We start from the raw sequence: 19,952 nt of genomic DNA, 5'->3' as shown, positions 1-19,952 counted from the left end.
AGCTAGTGTTTCAGTTTCACACAGGGCTCTTATTACACTGAGCTAGTGTTTCAGTTTCACACAGGGCTCTAATTACACTGAGCTAGTGTTTCAGTTTCACACGGGGCTCTAATTACACCGAGCTAGTGTTTCAGTTTCACACAGGGCTCTAATTACACTGAGCTAGTGTTTCAGTTTCACACAGGGCTCTTATTACACTGAGCTAGTGTTTCAGTTTCACACAGGGCTCTTATTACACTGAGCTAGTGTTTCAGTTTCACACAGGGCTCTAATTACACTGAGCTAGTGTTTCAATTTCACACAGGGCTCTAATTACACTGAGTTAGTGTTTCAGTTTCACACAGGGCTCTAATTACACTGAGTTAGTGTCTCAGTTTCACACAGGGCTCTAATTACACTGAGATAATGTTTCAGTTTCACACAGGGCTCTAATTACACTGAGATAATGTTTCAGTTTCACACAGGGCTCTAATTACACTGAGATAATGTTTCAGTTTCACACAGGGCTCTAATTACACTAAGATAATGTTTCGAGTGACATGTGCCAATAATCAACCGGGCTCTCCCTGGAATACAGTAGAGGGCGATTGGGGTTGGGCGAGTGCCATGTGCCAATAATCAACTGGACTCTCCCTAGATGAGGATGTGTGGAATACAGTAGAGGGCGATTGGGGTTGGGCGAGTGCCATGTGCCAATACTCAACCGGACTCTCCCTAGATGAGAATGTGTGGGAATACAGTAGAGGGCGATTGGGGTTGGGCGAGTGACATGTGCCAATACTCAACCGGACTCTCCCTAGATGAGGATGTGTGGGAATACAGTAGAGGGCGATTGGGGTTGGGCGAGTGACATGTGCCAATACTCAACCGGACTCTCCCTAGATGAGGATGTGTGGGAGTACAGTAGAGGGCGATTGGGGTTGGGCGAGTGACATGTGCCAATACTCACCCGGGCTCTCCCTAGATGAGGATGTGTGGGAGTACAGTAGAGGGCGATTGGGGTTGGGCGAGTGACATGTGCCAATACTCACCCGGGCTCTCCCTAGAGGAAGGGTTGGTTTCTCTCGAAGCAGGAGCGGGGGCCTTGCAGAACGGATTTGTCTCCCTTGACGGGGGGTTGGTATCTTGAGAGCCCATCCTGGACTGGGGAGCATGACCTTGAAGCTGCGCCATGGTTGGTGACCGAGATGTGTCTTTATTGTGCGACATCGACATGTCCCATGTCAGAGCTAAGTATTGCCTCTTATTACAGAGCTAAGTATTACCTCTTATGACACTGAGATAATGTTTCAGTGTCACTCTGAGTACATAGAGGTCGAGGTAGTATGTATATGTTTCCTGAACGTAAAACTAATTCTCACAGGAACACTGACCTGATTCTCACAGGAACACCGACCTGATTCTCACAGGAACAGTGACCCGATTCTCACAGGAAAATAGAACTAATTCGCACACAAAAACAGACTTAAATCCCACATGATCACAGAACTAATTGAACCACAATTCACACTGAGAACGAACTGCCATCCAAATTAAGATAGCTACAATTTTTTCTGAAAAGTGTCCAGTGTCCAAGGTTGGAAATATCATACAGCACAGAAATCCAAGATTCATTTTCCAAATCCAATCAAATGTTATCAAAAATCTTGACTGATTACGTGTTTCTCACACTAGGTTAAAGCTGATGGTCTTCAATCAAATTGAATCATTTCAGGTTCATCTGATCATATTTTCTCCAACCTCCATCACGCTGTATCCGCCAAGACTCCATCACACACAATACAATCAAGACCAGGACAGCCGGACTACTCCAAGACACTTGTCATCACACCGGGAACACCATCTCAACGACACGTACAAGCACTAAAACCTTATTTTTTTTACACAAAGCTCATTTGCACAGGACGTCGATATGTAAGTGTTACAAGAAGGACGTCGGACAATTACAATTTTGAGAAAAGACCATTGAATCTGTTGCCCCCTTCAGCATTGAGGTATCCCAGAATGCAACCGTCCGGCTCATCTGCCTACGGGGTCTCTCTGAAATCTCGCCACAAGCCCCACACAGCGTCACGTGGTGCACAGGAGTCCACGGAGGTGACAAAACAATGTCACAATGTCTTACAACTGATACCTGGCCTTTTCACAGAAGTCAGAAACGGTTAACTTGTCCTCTATTCATACACAGAAAGTACTGAGCCCTATTGGTACACCTGAAAGCTAACTTGTTGTTTATGATCAAAAGCGGGGAACGAATGATCGATAGAATATGACCAATTGTCGATAGTGTTGGGACTGAAGCGGCGCCCGGCGTGGGGAGAGTGTGTTTCCATATTTGTCCGCGGTTGCCCAGTACCACGGCGGCGTCGCTATGTAGACGTTTAGGACCGGCCACGACGGTGAATAAAACCGGGCTGTCTTAGAAAATCTCTAGCGGGCAGCAGAGTTGACGCTCTTTGACTTCCATATGACTATTTAATATCGATAGAAATTCAAAGGGCACCGTCCATGTGGATAATTCTCTTACAATGGTCATCGACAATGTCCTGTTCGTAGCACGGTCTCGGGATACGGTACTGTCAGGGGTTTAAAGGCTAGGGATGTCGGTCCGGGCAGTAGGTCCAGATTTGTTAGGAATGGTTTCCGCATCAACAGTATCATATATATAAGGAATAATGAAGGTAGAACGTGTGTCTTAAGCGAGCATAATACACATCTTTTCCCTACTATTTCCGTATTACAGGTGTCAAATATTAGGAATAATAATTCTAATAAGGATTCTATTAAGGGAGTCATCATTATTTAAGTACGGGTAAATATTTTTACTTGTACATTTAAATCCTTAAAGAGAAGGTACATAATGATGATATCTCATATAAACTACTCGTGGTCTTATCGTACACTAAAACACTACAGGAAGAATAAACCACTTGAAGTTATATCGTTTTGTATTGTATTGTATTATATTTTATCATTGTTTTTCATTTTTGGGGCTTTATGTCACTTTTGTCGGGGGAGAGGGGCAAGATTTGGGCTATATTTAGCAATATGAGTAACGTTCAGTTTCTGTCTTCTGTATCAGGTTTCCACACGTTAACCTAATTCTGTCCCTAATGACCATGAACTAAATTAATATTGTCACTGTCCTCCATACTTTGTCACTGTCCGCCATACTTTGTCACTGTCCGCCATACATGGTCACTGTTCTCCATACTTGGTCACTGTCCGCCATACTTGGTCACTGTCCGCCATACTTGGTCACTGTCCTCCATACCTTGTCCCTGTCCTCCATACTTGGTCACTGTCCGCCATACTTGGTCACTGTCCTCCATACTTTGTCACTGTCCTCCATACTTGGTCACTGTCCGCCATACTTGGTCACTGTTCGCCATACTTCGTCACTGTCCTCCATACTTTGTCACTGTCCGCCATACTTGGTCACTGTCCTCCATACATTGTCGCTGTCCGCCATACCTTGTCACTGTCCGCCATACTTGGTCACTGTCCGCCATACTTGGTCACTGTCCTCCATACTTGGTCACTGTCCGCCATACCTTGTCACTGTCCTCCATACTTGGTCACTGTCCTCCATACTTGGTCACTGTCCGCCATACTTGGTCACTGTCCTCCATACATTGTCACTGTCCTCCATACTTGGTCACTGTTCGCCATACTTCGTCACTGTCCTCCATACTTCGTCACTGTCCGCCATACTTGGTCACTGTCCTCCATACTTGGTCACTGTCCGCCATACTTCGTCACTGTCCGCCATACTTGGTCACTGTCCTCCATACATTGTCACTGTCCGCCATACTTGGTCACTGTCCGCCATACTTGGTCACTGTTCGCCATACTTCGTCACTGTACTCCATACTTTGTCACTGTCCGCCATACTTGGTCACTGTCCTCCATACTTGGTCACTGTCCGCCATACTTGGTCACTGTCCGCCATACCTTGTCACTGTCCGCCATACTTGGTCACTGTCCGCCATACTTGGTCACTGTCCGCCATACTTGGTCACTGTCCTCCATACTTGGTCACTGTCCGCCATATTTTGTCACTGTACGCCATACCTTGTCACTGTCCTCCATACTTGGTCACTGTCCGCCATACTTGGTCACTGTCCTCCATACTTTGTCACTGTCCGCCATACTTTGTCACTGTCCGCCATACATGGTCACTGTTCTCCATACTTGGTCACTGTCCGCCATACTTGGTCACTGTTCGCCATACTTGGTCACTATCCGCCATACTTGGTCACTGCCCTCCATACCTTGTCACTGTCCTCCATATTTGGTCAGTGTCCTCCATACTTTGTCACTGTCCTCCATATTTTGTCACTGTCCTCCGTTCTTTGTCACTGTCCTCCATACCTTGTCACTGTCCTCCATATTTTGTCACTGTCCTCCATACTTTGTCACAGTCTTCCATACTTTGTCACTGTCCTCCATACTCTGTCACTGTCCTCCATACTTTGTCACAGTCCTCCATACTTTGTCACTGTCCTCCATACTCTGTCACTGTCCTCCATACTTTGTCACTGTCCTCCATACTTTGTCACTGTCCTCCATACCTTGTCACAGTCTTCCATACTTTGTCACTGTCCTCCATACTTGGTCAATCCATAAGAATCTGACCAAAGGAGAAACTGAACACCAGAGGTTGGAGGGTAAAGATTTGACACTACTGCGAACGAACATTCTGTAAGTCACAGAAGGAAAGCTGCTGTTAGTTGTACACATCAGTCGGCTTAACAGCACAATGCATATAACAGCTATGTATGTGCATAATTATATATCAATAACTCCGTGACTGGCCCTCACATTACACCCGGGTTCAATCAGCGAGCGCCTAGGCACGCTGTATAACATACTATTTGTTAAATACGGCGTATATCTCATAGAGTGAGCGTACAGAAGCGATATAACTGATTTGCCTGTTATTAATGGATTACCAATATACCGAGTTATTGAAGGATACGTTGCGAAATTATACGACATATATTCAATAGCAACCTCGTAAATCTAGAGAGTAATTAACAAGCATCGCCGACAGCTGATCATTGATGATATGACATATTACACACACAAAAATGTTCAATGAAAAATATAGGAAAATAAAAATAACAAAGACAGTTATTGTGTGTTTGTTTGTTGTTAACGCCGCACTCAGGCCTTGTTATATACTGACTACAAAACACAATCAATACACTGTTAAAACCCGTGTTTCGTGTTTCCAATAAATTTGACATGTTTAGGTCTAAACATGCTTAGGATTGTGTTGGACTGATCGTGGGAAAACCAGGTTACCCTTCTTGAATGATATGAATGTTATAAGTCACACAGCAACTACACACTAATGAACACAGCACTTTTTAAGCCTAGCTATGTGGTGTTTAGGATGTGAGTGAGGATGTGACAATAGCTCATTTCATGTGTTTAGGCTCTTAACGAGTTGAGACATTAAACACCAAATGAGTATTCCGTTTATGAAACATGTTTAGATGTAAGCATGTTTTGTATGGTTTCCATTCTAAACACATTTTTGCAGTGTTTATTTGTTCAATGTGTTGCGCTTTACGACGTTTATTTCAATGAAGAATGGAGCCTAGGTCACTAGATATTCTAGTTTGGGTCTAATCATAGGTATTGAGTGAGTTTGGTTTTACGCCGCTTTTAGCAATATTCCAGCAATATTGCGGCGGGGGAAACCAGATATGGGCTTCACACATTGTACCCATGTCGGGAATCGAACCCAGGTCCTCGGCGTGACGAGCGAACGCTTTAACTACTGGGCTACCCGACCGCCCCTTATCACAGGTATTGTATATCACATACACTGTACAATGAAACCTCGTTAGACCGGACTGGTTAATCCGAAACCGAACGATTACTGTTGAGGTCGCTAACAAATACACAAAGTAATACCACTCCGCATCAATGATTCGGTAATACGGACATTTGTTAATCCGGACGATTACCATTGGAACATCATAGGAACGCGCAGTTCGACCGAAGTTAGTGAGTGAGTTGGGTTTAACGCCAATTTTAACAGTATTCCAGTTACATGTATATTACGTGGCAGCTTAATGTGGGAGGAAAGCCCGAAGTAATGTAGGTCTCAGACATTTACCACTTTGGTGAAACCCACGAGCACGGGTATGGTGCTGACAAAAATAGAAACATAATCGGGGCGTACCGGAATTCGAACCCACAATCATAGGTGTCTGGCGTGCCAAAACTCTGCACAGCGGATTAACGGGGTTTCACAGTAAATATATCAATCGCAGCTATCTGTTTTAATATCAATCACTTATTTCCATATCTGCAGAAAATAATATAGAATGTTATTTAAAATGTGTTTCACTTAAACGTTTGTATTATTCAAAGTACAGTAAATTACGGTTATAACAAACTCAAAGGGACTACTAATTTTAGTTCGTTATAACTGTAATTCGTTATAAGCATCTATACAGTATAACTACAGCAAATAGTCGGGACTAAAAAGTTAGTTCGTTATATCCGTCAGTTCGTTATAAGCGTGTTCGTTATAACCGTAGATTACTGTATGTAGACAGTGTTATGAGTTTGTCGACATATTCCAGCCGACAGATCACGCACACTTATATCGAAAATCACGGCCACATTCTTGAGTCCCGGGGCGGTTACTGTGTCAGGGGCGTGTTGTGGTGTATGCTCTATTGAACCAGTTGTCGCACTTGTAAGACACAGATCCTCATGTGCAGGCAATATCGCCTGATTTGTAAGATTACAGCTGTCCAGGGTTGAGATCTACATAGGGTGACTTACATGTCATTAGGTTGTGGTTACTGCCATTATTGAAATAGAATTATTAGTATCATAAACGCGGGTGGCGTATAGCTATTTCAACAGGTCACAATCAACGGCTTTGGGCAGGATCAGTATTCTTCCATTTCAAACCCCATGGACGACCCGGGTGACAAATCAATGACTGAAGTTAGTAAATGAGTGAGTTGGGTTTAACACCACTTTTAACACTATTCCAGTCGTAATGTGGGAGGAAAGCCTGGAGTGATGCATACATGTATCTGAGAAGTTTACCACTTTGGTGAAACCCACGAGCACAGGTATGGTGCTGACAAACCTAGAAACATAATCGGGGCGAAGATGGATTCGAACCCACTATCACAGCTTTCTGGTGTGTCCGTGCAAGGGACCAAAATCTGCACAGCGAATTTCGGAGCCTTAGACGGTCGACTCGGCCACCCGTTCCCCCTTGACCGACGTTAACTTTGGTTACAAAAACATGCGTTGTGATACAACTGCTTAATGTCGACAAGCACTCATTCTCATTGAGACATTGATGAGTTCGTTTTCTTCAGAAAACGTTTCTTTGGACAATAATCCAGTTTTTCACGGCGACCTGTAAATATTCGAGTCTGAACCCGACAGACCAGTGACTGAGACCATTAGCAAAGGTCCAAGCCGTCGAGGTTTATCACACGCTATCAGTGGACACTGAATGACACTGTATGACATTATATGACGCACTTTGACACTCTATGACAACTTTCGCCATCTGATAATCTTATTTTTATCAAATATTCTACTCGCATCGTCCGACAAGGACACGGGTGAATATTTCTAATGAATCTAATGGTAAGAAAATAATCACGCTCCAGTGAATAAATGGCATCTCAGATATCTGTTATTAAAAGAACCTAGGACTTAGTTTGATAGTTCTGCGTCTAGTACCATCCCTGTAAATACTAATAAATCGATATCTGGAGTATTGACCGCCTGTTCAAGCCCGTGGTTAAAGTCCATTATTCCCCCTGACATGGACAGGGGCTTAGCCATGTTCCACAACATGATAAAGTCAAAACTGCCGGACAGGCAACACAGATTGTCTCGTCACAACAACAAAATACAGTCCCGCACTAACGATTTGAAATTACTGCTTGAAATACAACAACACGTGTATGACCGGAAGTCTAGGATTTACATCACTCAGAACCGGATATTGTCTGCTGCTGCGTAGTCACGTGACCGGAACAGTCCTCCCTGTCGTCATGGCGGTTACACGGTCGATACTCCATTATATTAAATCCTGTTGTATCTGATCATCACGTGCTTGCAGAGTACTTTTAAGTGGGATTCACGAAATTCATTGTTCGAATGAACAATACCATAATTCCAAGTTTTTGATATTTTGATTATTTTTATACGAGTGGGTCTTTTTCTTGTTCATGGAACAAAAAATCCACATACACAACGTTGATGGTTGTGGTCTGTTGACAAAGTCCCCACGGGTTTTGCTTGAATGCAGACTCACTGTCTATTCAATTCTTTTCCTATGATATTGTTATCCTTGCTAGGAACAGTGTGATTGGGGTTCGGAGGATATGGGTTGGGGGATACAGGGGTTCCGTTGCGATGTACTAAGGTTCAGTTACATCCACCTCAAAAGGGGCCTGGTTGGCAGTCCAGGTAGGTCCCATAAACACCAGTTTGTTTATCTGCGAGGTCACCGTTTATTATGTTTATTAATCTAGCAGTTCCCCATTACACAGAGCTATGTAATTATTTCATCGTCAAGGCCTTGACTGGAAATGGTCCGAGGCCACGGAGACAGGCCCCTCTTTAAGCCGTCATTGTTATGTCAATGAAGCAACTTTACACTTCACCGCTTCATATTTGAGGCAAAAGATGGGAAATTAAAACTCCTTTTATCGTTGTATACTCCCAATGGAGCTGAGAATGCATTGAATTGCACGCTGCTTCGTTGGCCGAGCAATTATGGTATGCGCGTTGTGCTTGCTACACTGATTATTTGGGGGGGACCTGGGTTCGATTCCCGACATTGGAACAATGTGTGAAGCCCATTTCTTGTGTCCCCGCCGCCGTAATATTGCTGGAATATCGCTACAAGGGCGTAAAACCATACTCACGCACTGATTATTTACATCATGATTGAAATAATATGAACTTCAAAAGCGGGTTAATCATTCTTCGAGATACACGAGTTCAATCTAGTGAGAGTCTGATGTTATGTATGGGTTCCAGTCTAGATCAGACGCACATGTACTGTGTTTGTTTGTTTGTTTGTTTGTTTGTTGTTGACGCCTCACTCAGCAATATTCCAGCTATATGATGTCGGCATGTAAATAATCGAGTCTACACCCAACATCCAGTGATTGACAGCATGAGCAACGAACATGACCCTCCGATCTATTAACGAAGTCGACGCCTCGTACGACAAGCATGGGTTTCTGTGGCCCAATTCAAACCCGGAATTCCCCCAGGGCCACCGTAACATGACCCAGCCAACATACTGACAGTGGTACTTACACAGGGCGGATCCTGGACGTCCGCAGATCGGACACCGTACTTCCGGGTTCTCCCGCCATGGATTTATGAAGGGCGAGGTAGTGTCTGTGCGCGGAGTGCGTTCACTGCCCCCCAAATCCATTGTCTAGTACTAATCCACGCCGTTTAACTGGTGGTATATATCCCAAGCTGACGCGTTGCTAAGAACGCGTCGTGACCACGCCCACATCTACCAGACTGAAAATCTCGTTGACTTTGATTATCGAAAACGTGTCTACCACCAGTTTAAAATAAAATCAGCAAGAGGTATGATTTGTTTTGTTGATAATCTGTTTATTGATTCAGTCGCCACATCGTTGTGTATATCCACGCTTCTTTCAGCAGTTGCCGTCCGCGTTTGTTTTTGGTTCTGTTTGTCAGACTTTAATTTCTCCACTGAATAAGTTAAGTGCGGGGACGTTAATGATCAGTTATGATTGACGGCGTTTGCTGGTTCAGTGCGATTTGATGTGAAGTTTAGAGTATGACGGAGCGGGTGTCACTTCCCGCCACGTAGCCCGATCCTGTAGGTCTCCTGTGTCAATAGTTGTGTTCACGGTGTATGTATATCCAGAATTAAATTTCCATTACATGCACAAATATACCATCAAAGGTCAAAATATACCATAAAAATGTACACGGGGCACGGGTGGGCCAGTCGTCTAAGTGCGCCGCGATTCGCTGTGCAGAGCTGCGTCCTTTGGGCACGCCAGAAACCTATGATTCCCGGTTTGCCACCATTATGTTTCTTGCTTTGTCAGCACCACACCCGTGCTGGTGGCTCCTACATTAAGCTGTCAAACCATGATATAACTGAAATACTGTTCAAAGCGGCTTTGAAACCAAAGTTACTCACTCACCAACAAACCGCCACATCCACAAAGATACCATCAAACGGTCAAACATACTAGTGCATGCACAAACGTACCATCATATGCACAAACATTTCATAACATGCACATACGTACTATCACGCATACATATATACCATCACGCATACATACATATCATCACGCGCACATACATACACGCCATCACGCGTACGTACATACATACATATAATTTTTTAATTTGACGTATACACGATATACGGCTTTTTCATTGGACGAGAGGTCGGTCACGAGACCGTGTTCTTGAAATGACGTAAACTCTGACGGACTACTTCCACATCCCTGGGGAAACCTGTGATTCCCTTGCACGAATACGTACTGATTAGCGTTCTTTCTGATCATTTAGACCCTTTAATCTTGGACTCAGCGTTTCAGTATACATTGAGAAACGTCAGAGTTCGACTGCACGATCGTTCTCAAATATCCTCGCTACGACCCGTCCTAGTGAACAAAACGAAGAAATCCACATCCAAACTATGGCAGCATCGACTCGATCGGTGTCTAGCCTGCAGTGATTGTCTACAGCAATCTATGACTTTACCTTAGTGTTTATTTGACAGATCTTTAATCACCTTTCAATGATCGGCCAATTGATCAACGATGACTAAAATATGTAACCGCCATGGGTTTATTAGGAACTCCCGAAATCTCTCTCGATACGTTTATCGTGTCGGCCAGTTTGACGTCTTGTACTTGATGTAAATGTATTACGGCGCGCTGTCATTGTGACTGACTTACTGAGGTAGTTCTTAACAGACCTTTCTTATCTAATGGTGAATCAGATATTATTTGAGTACGTGTGATGCGTAAGATGTTTCTGAAGAGCAGGTTGTGCATCCATACGCTCATGTCACCTCTCTTTTTGAGGAACTATTTTATTCCGCGATATAGCTGGTTGTTGTATGGCTATCAGTGTAAACATGAAGTCATACGTACTAAATACGATCTTGGCCTACATCCTTTGGAGTAAGAAATTGTGATAAAAAATTATGAAATGAATGTGCACGCGATTATTTAAGAATTGACATTCACTTTGTGTGAGTCAATTGGAGTCTGAACCTTCATAGAGTAAGGGCCAATGAACCGACGTTCATACAGTTTGGTCCTCACTCTATGAAGGTTCATACTCCAATGAACTCACACAAAGTCAATTCTTAAATAATCGCGGGCACATTTATTTCATCACGCGTACATACATAAATATCATCACGCACACATACATACCATCACGCCGTCGTACATGCATATACACTCTTCAAAATAAGAAACGCACAGGCAGCATGTAGTTCATTGAACCTGACCACACAAAAAATCCGGTATATAAATATATGTTATTTGAAAATGTTGATGGCCTGATATATCATCACACGTACATACATACCATCACACGTACATACATACCATCACACGCACATACATATCATCACACGCACATACATATCATCACACGTACATACATACCATCACACGTACATACATATCATCACACGCACATACATATCATCACACGTACATACATATCATCACACGTACATACATACCATCACACGTACATGCATACCATCACACGCACATACATATCACCACACGTACATGCATACCATCACACGCACATACATATCACCACACGTACATACATATCATCACACGCACATACATATCATCACACGTACATACAAACCATCACACGTACATACATATCATCACACGCACATACATATCATCACACGTGCATACATATCATCACACGCACATACATATCATCACACGTACATACATACCATCACACGTACATACATACCATCACATGTACATACATATCATCACACGTACATACATATCATCACACGTACATACAAACCATCACACGTACATACATATCATCACAAGCACATACATATCATCACACGTACATACATATCATCACACGTACATACATATCATCACACGCACATACATATCATCACACGTACATACAAACCATCACACGTACATACATATCATCACACGCACATACATATCATCACATGTACATACATATCATCACACGCACATACATATCATCACACGTACATACAAACCATCACACGTACATACATATCATCACACGCACATACATATCATCACACGTATATACATACCATCACACGTACATGCATACCACCACACGCACATACATATCATCACACGTACATACATACCATCACACGTACATACATACCATCACACGTACATACATACCATCACACGTACATACATATCATCACACGCATATACATATGACGTGCACATACATACCATAAGTATCATTACACGTACATACATATGACGCGCACATACATAAATACCATAAAGCTTACATACATACCATCACACGCACATACATACCATCACACGCATACACATACCATCACACGCACATACATATTATCACACATACATAAATATCATGACACGTACATACATATGACGTGCACATACATAAATACCATAAAGCGTACATATCATCATCACACGCACATACATACCATCACACGCATACACATACCATCAAGCTCAATTCCAGCCGTCTACAATCACCCCCTTTTCAGCCCTGAACTAAGGAAACTTGAGGGTTCCTTTATAGAACTGGTTTTATTCAATACATTACTTTATTTCGGGTACCATGTTATTCTCATCAGGTGCGTACGTGGTGAAATTTACATAGCCATACGAAGGGAATGCATCACACTTCAAGATTGTTCGATCATGTCATATAAATACACAAGATTTAAAGTGTTTTCAAACGCCTACCGCATGCAAATGAAGTTGCCATGTAAATGTATGTCTGGCTATCAGTTTTTACATATGGGAACAACAGGCATGATCTGTAGGTCTGTTGGTTCGGGCTAGCCGTGAGTGTTATGGATTATTGCGGGACTACTATGGGTCAGTGAACCATCCACGCGGCCACGCGGTGACGGAGTTATCTGCCTTCAGCCATACACCTGTTTGTATTGATCTCAACATTTGTAATATTTCAAATTGAACATGACTTGAATATTGACAGAGGAATTATGATTTCTCATTTCAAAAGATAAAGAAGGATTGTTTTTTCAAAAACTGTAATGATCTTGCCGTATAAAAGTGTGTTGTTCTTTTGCCGTCTTATTGGGAACGGGTCATTACGAATATCGTGGTGGGGTGCTGTGAATTGTGGTGGGTTGGACTCATGTGACGTGTGGTGTGTGTGGGTACTACGACTTGTGGTGTGTGTGGGTACTACGCCTTGTGGTGTGTGTGGGTACTACGACTTGTGGTGTGTGTGGGTACTACGACTTGTGGTGTGTGTGCTTTCTACGACTTGTGGTGTGTATTGGTACTACGACTTGTGGCGTGTGTGCGTACTACGACTTGTGGTGTGTGTGGGTACTACGACTTGTGGTGTGTTGGGATACTGCGGTTTATAGGTCGGGGTACTACGAATTGTGGTGGGTGCGGATGGGGTGGGTGGGGTCCGCCTGGTAGTGGTGGGTGATAGTCCTGCGGATTATGGTGAGTTTGGGTCCTGTGGGTTAGGGGTCGTATGGATTGTTGTGGGTTAAGGGTCCTGTGGATTGTGGTGGGTTAGGGGTCGTATGGATTGTTGTGGGTTAAGGGTCCTGTGGATTGTGGGAGGTTAGGGGTCGTATGGATTGTTGTGGGTTAAGGGTCCTGTGGATTGTGAGAGGTTAGGTGTTCTGTAGATTGTGGTGGGTCAGGGGTTATGTGGATTGTGGTGGGTTATGGGTCGTGCGGATTGTGGTTGGCTAGGGTCCTGTGTATTGTGGTAGTTTGTCAGGGGTTCTGTGTATTGTGGGGGTTTAGGGGTCCTGTGGATTGTGGTAGGTTAGGCGTCGTATGGATTGTTGTAGGTTAAGGGTCCTGTAGATTGTGGTGGGTAAGGGGTCCTGTGGATTGTTGTGGGTTAGGGTCCTGTGGATTGTTGTGGGTTAGGGTCCTGTGGATTGTTGTGGGTTAGGGTCCTGTGGATTGTGGTAGATTGTCAGGGGTCCTGTGTATTGTGGTGGATTAGGGGTCCTGTGGATTATGATTGGTTAAGGGTCTTGTGGATTGTGGTGGGTTGGGGTCCTGTGGATTGTGGTGGGTTAGGGTCCTGGAGATTGTGTTGGGCTTGGGATCCTGTGTATTGTGGTGGGTTAAGGGTCCTGTGTATTGTGGTAGATTGCCTGGGGTCCTGTGTATTGTGGTGGATTAGGGGTCCTGTGGATTGTGATTGTTTAAGGGTCTTGTGGATTGTGGTGGGTTAGAGTCCTGCTGATTGTTGTGGGTTATGGTCCTGGGGATTGTGGTGGGTTAAGGTTCGTGTGGACTGTGGTAGGTTAGTGTCCTGTGTATTGTGGTAGATTGTCTGGGGTCCTGTGTATTGTGGTGGATTAGGGGTCCTGTGGATTGTGATTGTTTAAGGGTCTTGTGGATTGTGGTGGGTTTGGGTTCCCGTGGATTGTGGTGGGTTAGGGTCCTGCTGATTGTGGTGGGTGAGGGTCCCGCTGATTGTGGTGGGTGAGGGTCCTGCTGATTGTGGTGGGTGAGGGTCCCGCTGATTGTGGTGGGTTAGGGTCCTGGGGATTGTTGTGGCTGGTGGTCCTGCTGATTGTTGTGGCTGGTGGTCCTGCTGATTGTTGTGGCTGGTGGTCCTGCTGATTGTTGTGGCCGGTGGTCCGGGGTCCTGCTGATTGTGGTGGGTTAGGGTCCTGGGGATTGTTGTGGCTGGTGGTCCTGCTGATTGTTGTGGCTGGTGGTCCTGCTGATTGTTGTGGCTGGTGGTCCTGCTGATTGTTGTGGCTGGTGGTCCTGCTGATTGTTGTGGCTGGTGGTCCGGGGTCCTGCTGATTGTGGTGGGTTAGGGTCCTGCTGATTGTGGTGGGTTAGGGTCCCGCTGATTGTTGTGGGTTAGGGTCCTGCTGATTGTTGTGGCTGGTGGTCCTGCTGATTGTTGTGGCTGGTGGTCCGGGGTCCTGCTGATTGTGGTGGGTTAGGGTCCTGCTGATTGTGGTGGGTTAGGGTCCCGCTGATTGTGGTGGGTTAGGGTCCCGCTGATTGTTGTGGGTTAGGGTCCTGCTGATTGTTGTGGGTTAGGGTCCTGCTGATTGTGGTGGGTTAGGGTCCTGCTGATTGTGGTGGGTTAGGGTCCCGCTGATTGTGGTGGGTTAGGGTTCCTGCTGATTGTGGTGGGTTTGGGTTCCCGTGGATTGTGTCGAGTGAGGGTCCTGCTGATTGTTGTGGCGGGTGGTCCTGCTGATTGTTGTGGCCGGTGGTCCTGCTGATTGTTGTGGCTGGTGGTCCTGCTGATTGTTGTGGCCGGTGGTCCGGCTGATTGTTGTGGCCGGTGGTCCGGCTGATTGTTGTGGCCGGTGGTCCCGCTGATTGTTGTGGCCGGTGGTCCTGCTGATTGTTGTGTCCGGTGGTCCTACTGATTGTTGTGGCCGGTGGTCCCGCTGATTGTTGTGTCCGGTGGTCCGGCTGATTGTTGTGTCCGGTGGTCCTACTGATTGTTGTGGCCGGTGGTCCCGCTGATTGTTGTGGCCGGTGGTCCTGCTGATTGTTGTGGCCGGTGGTCCTGCTGATTGTTGTGGCCGGTGGTCCGGCGGATAGCAGTCAATGGGTGTCCTGCAGATTTTGATGGGTGTGGTTCCATCGGAATCCGATGTATTGTGGTGGGTGGGGTCATGCGGATTGTGGTGGGTGTGGTTCCGTCGGAATCCGATGTATTGTGGTGGGTGGGGTCATGCGGATTGTGGTGGGTAGGGGACCGGTGCGGATCAGTGGAGGTCAACAAAATCCTGAAAAAATCCTGGGTTTGATTCGTTAAAAAAATGAACTATCAATTTATGATTAAAATATTGAATATGTCGGACGGAGACGCATGTAAAACATCACACTCGGTCATCCAATTGAGGAGGTGATATACTATCTTATTTGGTAACTGATTACAAATTTACACTTCTTTGATAAAGGTCTGGGTGACTGATAACAACAATCAGTTTTTGAATTAAGGGAATATCTCCTAGAAGTATCAGAGGAATAACTTACCGATATTCGCACATTTAAACGAACCTCGAGGTTATATTATTCAGTCGTTTCAAGTAGTTATAAGCTATTGTTGAGAACATTTCGAGTTGATGCCCTTTGGTCAACATGCCACAAATTAAAAACGTTAGTTTAATATTATAATATTTTTAATATTTTGTATTTGTCTTTTTTCACATTTTATACAGCACATTGACGGAGTTCAAGCACTAGGTAAAATAGTTACAGGTGTTTAGGGGAGAGTGGGAAACAAATTAAATTTAAGATATTACTTTCGGACAATGAAGAGCAAAGTGATTATATCGTCCTCAAAAGACATCCCCAACTATCAATAGTAACACAGTGATTAGGCTTTAGCATTTGAAGTGGACATATTCTGCGTATAACATGCGATGACTAGAGTGAGAAAATTCAGTATGATAAACTTACGATAGCAGACACACCTGTACAGTGCACACTTTTGTTGTTTATCGAGTAACATGGTGTGGTCTCATTACTAAAATTAGTTTTCCCTTTGAGTTCGTTATAACCGTAGTTTACTGTAGTTACATTCATAACCAGATCGTTTCTGTTGTAATTTAGGTCTGTATCAGCTCAAAGCGAACCTCTGTAGCTCAACTTATTTTTTAGAAGATTGAAAAATAATCTTTAATAACTATAATAATAACTCAATTATGAAAACATTTTTGGAATGTCCACCACTTTTATTATTAATACAGTAAACTACGGTTATAACGAACCCGTTTATAACGAAATGACGGATATAACGAACTTACTTTTTTGGTCCCGACTATTTGCTGTTGTTATACTATATATATGATTATAACGAACTACGGTTATAACGAACTAAAATTAGTAGTCCCTTTGAGATCGTTATAACCGTACTTTACTGTATTTGATGTGCACTTGTAAGCCTAAATGACGGAAACAATATTAGGGGACAAACTAAAACCATGAAGCAAAGTTGGGTTGAGGTGACCGTGCATCATGTGGAGGTACAAGTAACAAGGACCGCTGGATAATGTCGAGAATAAGTTGAGTTGAGGTGACCGTGGATTATGTCGAGATACCAGTAACAAGGACCGCTGGATAATGTCGAGAATAAGTTGAGTTGAGGTGACTGTGGATCTTGTGGAGGTACAAGTAACAAGGACCGCTGGATAATGTCGAGAATAAGTTGAGTTGAGGTGACTGTGGATCTTGTGGAGGTACAAGTAACAAGGACCGCTGGATAATGTCGAGAATAAGTTGAGTTGAGGTGACCGTGGATCATGTGGAGGTACAAGTAACAAGGACCGCTGGATAATGTCGAGAATAAGTTGAGTTGAGGTGACCGTGGATTATGTCAAGATACAAGTAACAAGGACCGCTGGATAATATCAAGAATAAGTTGAGTTGAGGTGACCGTGGATTATGTCAAGATACAAGTAACAAGGACCGCTGGATAATGTCAAGAATAAGTTGAGTTGAGGTGACCGTGGATCATGTGGAGGTACAAGTAACAAGGACCGCTGGATAATGTCGAGAATAAGTTGAGTTGAGGTGACCGTGGATTATGTCAAGATACAAGTAACAAGGACCGCTGGATAATGTCAAGAATAAGTTGAGTCAAGGTGACCGTAGATCATGTGGAGATACCAGTAACAAGGACCGCTGGATAATGTCGAGAATATGTTGAGTTGAGGTGACCGTGGATTATGTCGAGATACAAGTAACAAGGACCGCTGGATAAAGTCGAGAATAAGTTGAGTTGAGGTGACCGTGGATTATGTCGAGATACAAGTAACAAGGACCGCTGGATAATGTCGAGAATAAGTTGAGTTGAGATGACCGTGGATTATGTCGAGATACAAGTAACAAGGACCGCTGGATAATGTCGAGAATAAGTTGAGTTGAGGTGACCGTGGATCATGTGGAGGTACAAGTAACAAGGACCGCTGGATAATGTCGAGAATAAGTTGAGTTGAGGTGACCGTGGATTATGTCGAGATACCAGTAACAAGGACCGCTGGTTAATGTCGACATATGGGAATCGGGACTCCGGGTTAATGTCGACATGCGGGAGTCGGGACTCTCACTTAATGTCGATATACGGGAGTCGGAACTCTCAGTCAATGTCGACAGACGGGAGTCGGGACTGTGAATTAATGAATTTGCGTACACAAGCTAGCGACATATAAAATTTCATAATGATAAATATTACTTCTGTGGCGTCCATTTGTTAAACTCGGAACGGAATCATGTGAGTATTTCAAGAGACACCATAGCTGGGATAATTCTAACAAAGTTTCCAAGACCAGGTAGATTGAGAAGAAATGCCAAAATGTGAAAAGCAAACGACAGACAGAATATATAGTTTTTGTGACTGATTTTAAACATAGCGCTTATTTTGTCTGATATACCTTTTAATAGCACACTCGGCATGTCAAGCAAACGATTTCGAGTACTATTTTGTGTCAAATATGTGCAAGTAAGATATAAAATCAGAAATAATATACAAGACTTGGGGGAGTTTATCATTCGAACGGATTTGCTAACGTTTGTAAAATGTCCCCCAGAGGAAGTTTGCTCCCATTCCGACGGTGGTACAAAACGTTATGTACACATAAAGACATGGCTCTAACTTTTAGCAAACGTAAGTATTATACAGTAAACTACGGTTATAACTAACACGCTTAAAACGAACTTACTTTTTTGGTCCCGACTATTTTCTGTTGTTATACTGTATATATGCTTATAACGAACTACGGTTATAACGAACTAAAATTAGTAGTCCCTTTGAGTTCGTTATAACCGTACTTTACGGTTCATGTATTTCAATTTATACACTGTTTCGTCATACGGTCTGTTTACCAAACACACGAAAATATAATGAATATTCACCATTTGTTGACAGCATACAAATGTTTCTTTTACTTAATAATACTCATGAGCATGCTTAAGCAAGTCTTCAGCAACCCATGCTTGTCATAAAAGGCGACTATGCTTATCTCAAGAGGCGACTAACGGGATCGGGTGGTCAGGCTCGTTTACTTGATTGATGCATGTCATTGTATCCCAATTACGTAGATCGATGCTCGTGGTGTCGATCACTGGATTTTCTGGTCCAGACTCGATTATTTACAGACCGCCCTCATATAGCTGGAATATTGCAGAGTGTGGCGTTAAACAACAGACAATAAAAAAATAAATATGTTATAATTATTTAAGCGACTTTTTACGTGTATGTGGGAATAACTATGATAAAATAATAAGTACATTTGTCATACACCTAACGCCATACACTAGGTGAATGCTCAAAGCGCTACATAAAGCAGGGGGAACTCTGCTGGTACTAGACCACAGATACAAGACAAATAGATGTGGTGTTGATTTTAGATTTGATAAAAGAGTCTGAACAGGATTGTCTTGAGAGTTTCTGCATCTTTCACATGTGAAGGGATATGGTCCCATAGAACTGCAGCATTGTAGGCAAATGACCTCTGCCCGAACCTCGTCAGTTTTGTCATTGGTGTACAAAGGAGATGTTTCTTAGCAGAATGGAGGGATCTAGGTGGTTGATATACCTGGATAAGGTCAGATAAGTTACAGTGGGTGAGTGAGTGAGTTGGGTTTAACGCCGCTTTTATAGATAAGTTAGAA

At 43.6% G+C, this 19,952-nt stretch overlaps 1 protein-coding gene across 1 annotated transcript; it reads right to left on the bottom strand.

Moving 5' to 3' along the window:
* Nucleotides 1-14,734: 14,734 nt before the first annotated feature.
* On the bottom strand, nt 14,735-15,951 carry LOC139461551 (prespore vesicle protein-like). The gene is made up of 2 exons (XM_071243032.1): nt 15,770-15,951; nt 14,735-15,131 (listed from the first exon to the last, which is right to left on the bottom strand). Exons 1-2 carry the CDS (start codon nt 15,949-15,951, stop codon nt 14,735-14,737), a joined length of 579 nt encoding a protein of 192 aa, XP_071099133.1.
* Between the last annotated feature and the right edge of the window lie 4,001 nt (nt 15,952-19,952).

Source organism: Haliotis cracherodii, unplaced genomic scaffold (genome assembly GCF_022045235.1).
Source record: "Haliotis cracherodii isolate W230 unplaced genomic scaffold, xgHalCrac1.p SCAF_15, whole genome shotgun sequence".
Lineage (NCBI taxonomy): Eukaryota > Metazoa > Mollusca > Gastropoda > Lepetellida > Haliotidae > Haliotis > Haliotis cracherodii.
Note: the sequence above shows the minus strand (reverse complement) of the source record. Positions and strands in the feature narration are given on the sequence as shown.